The following is a 12,212-nucleotide window of genomic DNA, read 5'->3' as shown; positions in this document are numbered from 1 at the left end:
TACAATTGCTTTTCCGTTATACCTATGTCAAAATGTTTCTGTCTGTTAAATACATAACAAAAATATTTTTAATTAAAAACAAAAACAACAACCAAAACAACAACCAAAAACTGAAAAACAAAAATAAAAAACAGGACTAGTCAAGAGTTCAAAAAGTTAACAAGGAATCTTACTTTTTAACCAATGTGTATTTAAAAAACAATGCTTATATGCATCCAAGGCAAAAATCTGATAAAAAATTTAAAATATTTTACTTTATTTTGAAAACAAAATGGACTTTGCTGTATCATACATCTAATAAGATTCTTGGATACCTTTGCTTTTAATCACTGGCTTCATGTTACCACACCAGCATTTGAGAGTTCCACCTTTCTTCAGTGCGCTCTGAAGCTCCCTAACACAGACAGAGGAAGGAGAAAAGCCAATGCAGCAGAGCTCTAGCTCAGTCCGCACTTTCCCTTCTATCACTTATTTTTTGTCCTTATTCTTACTCTTTTCCCCTTCCTCCCCACATCCCTTCCCCACTGCACTATATTTCTCAGGGTAAATGGTTAGCTCTGTGTACACAGAACCACTGCCACCACATCTGTTTGATTCTAGCACCACAGTTGGACATAAATATTGAAGAGGAATATGGAGAACTGAACATATCTTACAGGTAAGTATACTGGTCCAATCCAATCCACAATGGATATATGTAAGGTCTAATAGGACTATGCACTTATGGTGGCCAAATCTTTCTCTCTCTGACTCACTGAAAATAACTGGGTAATTACCATGCATGTATTTAGGCCAATTTATCATTTTCAACGAAAACTCTCTAGTAAAGGTAGAAATGCTGGCCACTGGGACTAAGTAAACAGGCAACAGGGGGCCCCACCCATCTTTCATTCTTCAGCAGTGGCTGGCACTCTTCACCAAAAAGAATGTAAATATTTTGGAAAACCATAATAAGAAGACAATTTTCAATGATGGAAGAAAATACACTGTATTTGGTAGATAAATGTGCCTGTTGTCTATGATGCTCTTGAGAGTATGCATATCATGAGCTACCTAGGACACAGGAATTGTGTGAAGATTATTGGGTTACTTTGTGACCACTAGATAAAAATGTCTTTCATATAAATACAGCATGTATTTTTAACAGTGCAATTACACTGTAGTGTAGCATGTGGAATCAAGAACACTGAAATTAGACAAATGGACCAAAAATATATTCTTAAAATATATCCTCATTTTTTCCTATTGTTTCTTCTAAGTCCAAAACTTCATTCCTACATTACAGCTGACTTCAAAATACAAAACCTGAGTCTTATAAAACTATTTAAAAAATTTTAACTTTATAGATAATGACATAAAATAATTTTATATTCCACATATTTCATTAATTAAAATGTTCCATGAGGACATATTCATTAACAATCCTCAAAAGAAATAAACTAAATTAAGAAAAAAAACGTAATTTTTTTATCAAAATATCATTGGTTAAAACTATACATCTTTTCTTTAGGAATGTCTCTTGAGAAAATAAAAAACAAAGAAAAGAAACAATAACCAGCATACTTTGCTTTCAGAAAAACTAATAACAGTTTACCATAGTAAACTTTTTTCAAGTTTGCTCACACTGATGCTAAACAGAAAAACTAAAAGTTTATTTATATTTTAGATGTGAAAAAATAATCAAGTTGAACCAAGATTGTATTTCACCAAAGGCCTCTGAGTTTGGGAGCAAAGAAGCATTAACTCCATGTTATCAATGTACAGCTACCCTAGAGAGAGATATGAATAAGCTAATTCCTTGCATGCAGTTGGGACTCAGTAGGCATTGTTGATTAATTTAGAAAGTAAGACTATATTTTAGCCAAGAAATAAATACTAAGTATTTACCTGACATTTTGTCTTGTATTACATACTCTGAGTAGTAACAATTTATTGAAGTGCAACTTTGCAAAATATTTTCTTCTGTTTTTAGGAGGGAAAATTCAGTCTCTGTCTTTTGTAACTTATCTTGAATTTTCTTCCCATATTTGCCATTAAAAAGTTAAAATCTTAACTTTTATGCTAAACTGACCACTACTTTTTCAAAGTCTTTACATAATCATTAGTGACTTCTTAATTCTTTTTTTTTTAAATTACTTGTTGCCACCAGTCCTGCTTCTTCATATCTTGGTATATTTGGGGGAAAAGGTTGGATACCCTGCTTGCCCCCTCCTCAAAAGGTCACCCTATTTAAACAGGTTTTTTATTATTAAAGAAAAAAAGAAAACCAAGAATCTAAAATGTAATGAGTGATCCTATTAGTTCCACCAGACTAAAATCATAGAGTCTACGTATGTGGTCTTTTCAACCACATCTGTCACAAACCATTTTGATACCAGAGAGTGCACAAAATATTGACCATTCATTTAGGAGGTAGGACTTGAGAAAGTATTCATGATTTTTCTTTTAAAAAAAAAAACAGAAAAAGAAAAACTAGCTTAAAATAGATATATTTCAATCCTTTACAGAATATATTCAAGACATCTTTTTTGTATTCACCTTCAACAGAATTCAAACAATAAAAAGAAAACTGTAATAAAATCTGAGATTAAAAGAAAAATCTAATTGGTTTCTATGACTAAATATATAGTCCAATCATTTAAAGTGTTTGGTAATTCTACAAATCAGATGTGAAATATGAAATCCTTAAAAAAAACAATTCTGTGAAAATGTTTAATCAACATGCTGTACATATGCCAAAAACTGATCTATGTACCAGTGCTTCAATTAACTTAAGAGTTAAAAAAAAAAATGTGCGTTACTTTTAAAACTTTGATTTTGGTTGTCTATTTTGAATGCTGTATTATAGAAATTTGAAATTTTATATAAGTACTTGAAAAAGTCTAAGTTATCTAGACATGTATGGCAACACAACAAATCCAGACTGTCATTTTAAAGAAAAGGCAAGATTTTGAAGACTGGAATGATGACATTAAGATTTGGCAATATTCACATCCTTCCAATGGTCCATCACATGTCTTGAATTCATAAATTGCTTGCAATCGTTTTGAAAGCTATCCAAAAGAAAAGAGAACGTGTCTATTTGACATCCAAACGGGATCACAAACTCCCTACACTTGTCAATCTTCCCCAATGAAGTCTGGGAAAGAAATCACAGACACCCAAGTGGTTTGGCAACTGTAAGTGACAGAAGCCCTGCTAAATCCTCTGTTTACACTGGGGATTAGCTGAGGAGATTGAGAGGAGCACACGGAGCTGTCCATGGTCAAGGGAACCTGCTCCCTGTCAGCCCGCAGGGCCCAGAAACAAAGCCTGGTCCTGGTAGGAAGTGACCCATAAACGGATGCCTACCCGGGATTTAGACAAAGCCAGGCTGCCTCATAGAAACTCCATATGACCATTAACTGGCCTGCAAGGCCTGCCAGGAGGCCTAATTACAGGTCTACAGAGCCCAATAACAAAAGCTGAAGAGCTTTACCCAGGGATGATCTGCTTTATACTGACTTGAGAGAGTCCATATAGAGTGACAAAAAGAAAGAGGTTTAGCTTTAAAATTCTCCCCGGAGACTCAGCATTGTGGCCAAGTCTGGAAAGCCCACATGCAACATACTTCAGATAGGCTTAAGCATCCCACCCTCTCAAAATTAACATTCACCGACTGCCTGCTTAGCATCTGCTCTGCCATGGCGAGTAGCTGGGTTATTGTCGGTCTGCAGGGGAAAGCTTTCTTCTAGCTAAACATGAGGATAGAGAAGTCCTAGTCCCCCCAGTAGAAATCTACAACTGATGAGAAAACAAGCAAGTGAATTCTTAGAAAGCTGAGATGGATTTCTACGTAATCATTCTCTGGAGTCCTGGAACAATTTGAGGGGCTGTGCTTTTGAGTTTATTAAGAGAAACGGAAGGCTGAATGAACATTAAATACTTGATTCACCACTGAAACAAGTTCATTTCTTTCTGGAACTTGTGGGAGATCAATGGGAAAAATTTAATTTCTAATTAACCCAAAATGTATAATCTTTCATAAATTATTATTCTTTAAAAGCAAAATTATTGAATATTACAATGCTCTCTCTTTCATCTTTCAAAAAGCTATGTGTATTTGAATAGGAAGGTATGACACAGCTCTGCTCTTTAAGTCACAAAATTAAACGCATGCGGCGCTGTGAGAACTCAATACATAGCAAAAGAGTGTAAAATAAAAGTTTACCCAATGGAAAGTCTAGAGATTGTTTGTGGAGAATAGAAGGATTTTCTACAACAAATGAGCTGATCCACAAGTTTGTCCTAGTGTGTAAGCATTGCTGGGAAGGAGCCAGTCTTAGTCCATCTCACTCAGGAATTGGGGATGGGTTGGTTAGCCAAGGTCCTGCCCCTACTCCTCTAGAAAAGTCCTCACATTTGTGATAGACAAAAGAGTGGGCAAGAAAGTCGAAGGAAAACTGTGGCTTTCCCTGCCAGAACTGCCCAGAAAGCTGGCCCCTTGGCCTAGACAGTGGACAATAAGAAAGGAGAATGTCAGGAAAGACAAAGTCAGTGCAGGCAAACAAGCCCTTCACCTCCCCTACTGACTAGAGACTGGCCAGAGTCTGGGGAACCCCACCAGCTTCTCTGTTCACAGACAGCTCAGTGGAAGACTCCCTGAAATAGTCCTAGGGTGACTCATCATGGGAACCTTTGGAAGTTAGATGGAACACAACAACCAGTGCCAGTTTGAGAACCCCAATCCTCAGAGATACCTAGTACCATGTCCAGAGATAACAGAGTAGGGGGTGGGTATGGAAGATACAGTCCTCTGAACCTCAAAGACACGGGCAAGACTGATCTCAGAAATCTGAGGACTCTGGATGAGACTGAGTATGTATGAGCAGCTCACTCAAAAGCAGGAGGGGAGCAGCATCTGGGACTGATACAAGACTCCAATTCAGGAAATAAAGCTAGAGAGAGAAACAAACAAACAAACAAACAAACAGAAAAGAATGACCAGGATTCAAATTTATTGCAAATCTAGAGAGCTCCCCAAAAAACTACAATCAGACATACAAAATAAAAATAGATTTTCTACAAGGACAGTATAAATACCTAAGAAAGATAAAGGAAAAGGAAAAAGATCAGAGTGTAGAACTCAACAGAGACTGGAAAGGAGAAGAAAAGTGTACACAATGGAAACTAAAACCAGTCAGCAATATATAGATTCCTCTATTGCTTTGATGTAAATTCCTGGGTGAGGAGATTTCCTGTCCATTCCTTTTTCCACATGGTCACTCATAAGTCATCCACTGACAATGATCCTGTCAAGGGCCATGCTTAGAGACCCGAAGATAGAGACTATCATCAGGGATCCCTTATTTCACTTTCTAACCAATTCATTTCTTTCTCCAGTCATACTTTTTGATATATCATTTACAGTGATCAAACCCAGCAAAGAGAAGATGCAGTCTATTAACAGTTTATGTGAAAAAGATCAGGAACACAAGTTCCATATAAGCTAAAAATGGGATGGATGTGGAAAAGGTTAATGAAATCTTAGGCAGTGCTAACGCATCTCCCAAACAAAGAGAGTCTGCTTGTCTGGCCTTCTAAGACTATATCCTATTGTGAGGGAAATCTACCTGCTGGCCCCCTAACTGGACCTCTGCAAGGCAGAGCAGGGATGTATGTAGGCTCACTTTCCTGGTACTGCCAGATGCTGGATCCTGACCCAAAGGCATGTCTTACTCTAGTGATTCTCTATTCTCCAGATGCTGGCCAGTACCAGACTTACCAATGTCTGGTTCATTGGAGAGAATATGAAAGCCCCCAAGAGTGGTTCTTACAACCATTGTCATAACCTAGTGGCCAGGAGGCCTTGCAAAACCACTTGATTGTAGGAAGTAGCTATTGTGTCTCCAACTTGATGTGCCAATTATGGGCTCCGAAGGTCCTGCATTCTAGGAGGGCCCCTCCAAGCAGCATTTTCCTCTCTACCCCTCCCTTCCCACTCTCCACCTCCTTCCTTTGGTACAAAGTGTTCCACCTCCTACATCCTTGACCAAGATACCATGAATGCCACCACGAAGAGCAGGGAAGTAAACCTTTCAGATCCTGCTTTTCCTTCCACAGTCACGCTTAATTAGGACAATTCCAGGTCACTGCTGAGTCCTAGTTCTGCTTTCTCCATCTGGAGCGGAAAAAAACCCAGCATTCAATGCTATGAGGAAACACCTAGCATGATTCCCTAGTTTGTCATTTCAGAGGCAATTCTCCAGGTTGAAGTGACTTGTCAAGATTTACAGAATGCATTCAAGGTCAGAATGGAATGAAAGGTCACTCTATCTCCTACATTGAGCTGCCTCTCATCATCTTTTACTATTCAAACGGATAGTTTAAAAATCATAAATCCAAGGCTAGTCTCCTTGGTAGTTGTGCTCTCACTGAAGTCTGCTCTGACCAGGGCTAGGGGAAACAGGGAAGCGGTACCACCCTTGAGTTTTCTCTCTGAATTCTGGCACAATCTCTGGCCATCAGAGGAGTGGAACATCTGAAATAAGCTTTGGAGTGAACTTTCAAGATGGTTTCTTCCTTTGGTACAAAGAGTCCAGCATAAGTCTGTTTCTGAAAAAGCAGTTTTGAATTTGTTTCCATGTCCTGAGCCCGATGTTTGACTGGGAGCCCAGTTCCTCTTGCCAAGCCCCAAGGGCAGAGGCCAGGGTGTCTGGTGCTCTAAACTCACATCTGTCTTGACCTCTTTTTGCCTTTCAGCTGTCTTCTATGGCCCTGAGGCCTTGACTTCTGCATCGTGTAGCTCATCGGAGCTCTCCTGGCTCTCCTTAGCCAGGACCTGGTGGGCAACCCTTTGGAAGTGTCAGAGACACAAGACTGTGTGTTTGGCATGTCACCCAGGGGTTCCACGTGTGATAGGTGGCTTAAGAATATCTGCTGGAGAGAGCATTTTTCCTTTATACCTTTATTTCACTATGGGACACTCAGAATGGCATGGGGATAACCTCTGATAACCAAACCACTCCTTGAAACCAGAGCAAGCAAGTCAACGAAACAAGAAGAGGCAAGAGGAGAGGGCAGCCTGTCCAGATTCCTGGGGCTAGGGACAAGCCAGTGCATGGGGGGCCTCTCATAAACACCTGACTCTACTTCTAATCATAAATGTCTGCCGAGATTGCATGGGAAAACTGAGAGAACAGAGTTTCCAGGAAAGTCAGGTTCTCAGCAGATCATTTTTAAATAGCCCCAAAGGATGTCCCCATGGCTCAGATCAGGTTCCTTAGGCAGCCTGGGAGGTGTTCTTTTCCAGGGATATCTGATATTTGAGGATCTTAGCAGTTGACTCTTGCAATTGTGAATTTACAGAGAGTAAATTTTTTTTAAGTTTTTTTTGCAAGACAATGGGGTTAAGTGGCTTGCCCAAGGCCACACAATTAGGTAATTATTAAGTGTCTGAGGCCGGACTTGAACTCAGGTCCTCCTGATCCCAGGGCCAGTGCTCTATCCACTGCATCATCTAGCCACCCCAAGTAAGGTAAAATTTTTAAAAGGTTTCTTGTTTCCTAGTATATGTTTGGGTACTTTTGTCAGAGAATGAGGAAGTAAGTCAGATTTTAACCTACAGTATAAGAGTCCATAAATCCACTTTTGTTTTAAAAATGCACCGTGACCTCTTCTTTAGATGAAAGGGCGAAAAATCTTCATGCTGATGAAAAATGTATTTCTTACCCTCCATATCATTTAGTAATAAGCAATGGGTGAGCATTGTATACATCATAATATGGTTATTTTTTCTGCTAAACAGTTTGCATAATACATGTTAAGAGGCAACTTTGCCTAATTAATTCCTGGGTCTGTGGTTTGCATCATTCAGCATAATTTCATAACCCAAATGTGGCTTTTAAAATTTAGAATGTTGCAAGTATTTTGAATGTCACTCAAATCCACAGGATCTAGTCTGAAATGATCTATAACACATAGTATTTTTAATATATTTTAAGAAAGCTAAATTAAAAAATGAGGAGAGACAGCTGTGTGCAGCATAAACAAATTATGCACTTTGAGATCCAGGCTGTCACATCTGCTTTATAATTATGTTCTTCAAAGACACATTAAAAGATATAGAGAAAAATACATACATCAGAAATGATGAAATAAAGCCCTTTGGTTGTACTGCTGAAAATTATGATTTTGGGGAACAAATATTGTTCCTTAGGATAGTCAGAACTCCAGAAACATTTAAAAAAAAAAGAAAATCTCATAGAAGAATGTGCATGAAATATGGATATACAGGATTTAATAACTTAACTTTGTTACCTCATTAAACAAGCACATGTACATATGAACATGCATGCATTCACACATACATTTGTGATGAAATTCCAACAAAACTTTTGATTAGAACATTTTGCAAAGCCCATGTTTATTACATAAGAATAGTGAGGATATTAAGTAGAACAAATTTTGATATACCATGAAAACGAGAGTGATTAATACTGGAAATATTTCTAGGTTGGGGGTTGTCAATTTTTATACTTACATCATGAATTAATTTCAAATAGTGCTGCAGTAAATTAGTAAAAACCAAATATTGCTTATACCTCACTAAACAGTATGCTCTTTCCAAGGCTATATCATGTCAAGGCACATATACCATTCACTCCTTAATTATACTTTTAATTAATTAAAATTAATTTATACTTTATTGATCCTGTTAATCCTATTAGTTTTTCTAAAGTCATATTGAAGGCTTACAGTAAAATAGGATTTAAAAGGGTATAAGATGGTCTCCATATAGTTGAGAACTATAAACTTATTGTGCCCATTGGTACTGAGGATTTGAAAGAAAACCCAAAAAATACACAGACTTCTACGCAACACTATAAAGGGATGAACATTCCCTATTTTGAAATATGGCATAAGTTAAGTGGCTTGTGCAGATTCTCCATAGAAAATCAAATTTGTGAAGCATTTCATATTTTTTAATGTACTTATCCTATGTTAACCTCTCCCCTAATCTCCAATCTTGTATCTCCATCTGTCTTTTGGACATTTTGAACTGGATACCTCAGACTCTTTAAATTCAACCTGTCCAAAACAAAAATCAGCATCATTTCCCCTAAATCATCCCTTCTTCCTAACTTCCATGCTTTCCTGTTTGTGGTACCAAGATCCTTGCAGTCATCTGGGGTGGCAACCTAGGTATCATCCTAGACACTTAACTCTCTCATCTCCCAAATCCAATCTGTTGCCAAAGTCAGTCCATTTGACCTTCATGACATCCCTCATATATGCCCCATTCTCTCCTCTGACATTGCCACTACCCTGTACAAACCCTCAAACCTCATGCCTAGGCTAATGCAATAGTCATTGGTTGCTCTGACTGCCACAAGTCTCTCTCACTCCAATTCATTTTCCATTCAGCTGCTAAAGTGATTTTCAAAGTGATCTGATTTGTTCATGTGACAAAGTGAGCAGGTTTGACCATGTCACTCTCCTACTCAAAACCTCTAGTGGTTCCATATGACCTCAAGGATCTGTTTGGGATTCAAAGCTCTCTATGACCTACTCCCCATGCCAGTCTTCTTGCTTCTGTCCCTTCCCCCTTCCTCCTTCCACATAATCTATGGACTAATGATTTGGGGGGCATATCAACACAAATACTGTCCTTTAGGATCAACTTCCCCAAAGTACTCCAAACAAAGATAGGCCTGGAACACTCTCTTTCCTGGCCACCACTTCTTGCCTTCAGTTTCTTTCTTTAGGTTGAATTAAAATCCCACCTTCTACAGAAAGCTTTTCTTGATCTCCCTTGATTCCAGTGCCTTCCCTCTGCTGATTCTTCCCACTATATCTGTTTGTTTGTACATAGGTGTTTAGACATTGTCTCCTCCAATAAATGGTAGACTCTTTTAGAGCAGAGATTGTCTTTTTTTTTTTTTTGATAGGTCCACATTCAGGACAATGCTGACATAAAATAGAAATTTTAAAAATGTATATTTACTGACTGGGTCAGAATATGCATCATATATTGTTGAAAGTCTCTTCTCCTTTCTCCCCCTACGCCCTCAATGCTGTCATTTTTTCTTATTTCCTCCCCAAAGGAGAGAAAAGACATTTTATTTTAATGAAATTAAAGAATCATCCCAGTTCACAAGTAGAATGTGTTTTAAAATAGAACAAACATTAGTTTTTAAGAACAAAATGAAAGAATACAACCTTGGAGGGGGGTTGTACCCTAAGAAGAAACACTTGAACAGAATATATGACTTTAGTGATTACCTAAACTAGTACTCTTCTAGGCTTGGCATCATGGTTATGTGGGGGTTTGAGAATGAGAGGGAAAAGGTCTCTGCAAAACTTTGATTTCAGAATCAACAATACAGTAGCACAATTCACTTTTTCCTTTATTTTTCTGTTTAAAATAAAGATCATTATCAATACTTACCAGCAGCTTCAAGGACCAGTTGCAATCTAGCTTTGGCTTGTTCAGCAGGTGGCTAAGAGACAAAGTAGAAAAACATTTACTTAGAAGTAAATATTATAAGTAACAATAGCGACTAAGTTTTCTGTTTGAGTATCAGATCATTAAACCTCCTGCAATTTCACTTATGGTCAATTCTTTAATCGACTTGGCTATCTCTAAAAAGGACACCAGTATCTCTATCAACTTGTTCTTATTTTAACAGTCAAGCAGAACTTTACATTTAATTTTCACCAATATGTGTCTTCTCATATATTACAAAATCTCTTGTTACCATATTGTTATCTACTCCTACTTTAGGAAATCTAATATTTTGGTTATATATGTTTTAATGAGATTATATATTTAAATGAGAATATAATAAGGAAACAATATACTTATAGTTTCAATTATAGCCTGAAGTTTTACAAACCATTGAAACAAATCAAGATAGTGTTTGAGAATTCAAATAGCCAAAGAAAAGTAGCAAAGCAAATTTAAAGTACTATGAATTTCTACATTCTCTTAAATGTATTTGGGTGAGCTAGGTAAAGAAAAGAAATCAGAAGTTATAGCCTTTGTATTCACTGACAAGTGGCACTTATAAAAGTGGTCTCAGTAACAACTGTCTCAGTTGTCTGTTCTTTAACACTGAAAAGAAGGCAGCATCCATTTAGCTCAGTTTTGATAATATTCTATAAAAAACAGAAACATGGAACTGATATGGTAGAATATGCTAATAAGCTCAGAATTAAAATTTGAACTTAAGGTGAAGAAGAGTTCTTCAAAAGCTTGCTATTCAGTTTTTGAAACAATTAATCCTTGAAGTCCAAAAATATTTTTTCATAATTAATTTATAAGCATGTCAACAAAAAGTTAAACATGGAAATTTTTAGAGATGAAAGCAATTATTACATTGTTGCCATCTGTGACAAACAATCCTTTCAAAAAGGTAAGCAAATTTTCTTTGCCAATGTGATTTGAGGGAGAAAAGACGACCAAAAAACAAAACCCCAGTTTACTAAGATTTGAACAAAAGGGAAACCATCATAAACTATATTATTATACAATTTAAAGCCTTAAAGTGGTACTTAAATTGTGAATTAAAAAACTTACTCTTATTCTAAGTAGAACTGTCTGTCTGTCTATCTATCTATATTAAATAAGTGTTCTTATTGTGGCTCTCATTTCACAAAGAATTCTTAAGTATGTCTTTAAAGTGTTCTAACAAGAAGAATGTTCAACAGAAGAAAATTGTGCCCCTTTTCAGTGAAAATACAGCATGGAAAACAATTATATCTCAACAAGAAAAGCTTTCCCATAGGTGGCGACATTTCTAAGATACCTGAATGTTCAAATGGGGTCAACATAATCAATTGATACAGGCATAAAAATTGGAAGTTAATTTCGGTCTTAAAACATTTCTGACGCAAAGAAGAGATTGAACTAAAGTAATATACACACACCTTTGGAAATAAATAAAATAACATTTATTTCAAAATGTTAGCTATGTATGTATATGGATAGAAAGATAGCTTTTGAACTTTATTTTGAATTGTGGATATCAAAAGCAACTTTAAAAGTATACTAAGGGAATTAATCTAGTACTATATTTTTCAAGGCACCCTAAATACAATGTACTATATAGAAAAGTATTTAGCACTTACCAAATGAACAAAGAGAGTATAATTAATAGTGTTTTAATAGAAACATACTGTCCTTTGTAAATTGTATCACTGAAGGGAAAATATAAACCTATGACATAGGT

General features: G+C 36.7%; 1 protein-coding gene across 1 annotated transcript in view; it reads right to left on the bottom strand.

Annotated features, from left to right (window-relative positions):
• The window catches only part of RSRC1 (arginine and serine rich coiled-coil 1), a 367,121-nt gene that overhangs the window by 130,551 nt on the left and 224,358 nt on the right, over window positions 1–12,212 (bottom strand). Inside the window, exon 9 of the mRNA XM_074192717.1 lies at window positions 10,430–10,481. Within this exon, the coding sequence (XP_074048818.1) occupies window positions 10,430–10,481 (52 nt within the window). The remainder of the gene's footprint in view (window positions 1–10,429; window positions 10,482–12,212) is intronic.

The sequence above is a fragment of the Macrotis lagotis genome, chromosome 6 (assembly GCF_037893015.1).
Source record: "Macrotis lagotis isolate mMagLag1 chromosome 6, bilby.v1.9.chrom.fasta, whole genome shotgun sequence".
In the NCBI taxonomy this organism is placed as follows: Eukaryota; Metazoa; Chordata; class Mammalia; order Peramelemorphia; family Peramelidae; genus Macrotis; species Macrotis lagotis.
Note: the sequence above shows the minus strand (reverse complement) of the source record. Positions and strands in the feature narration are given on the sequence as shown.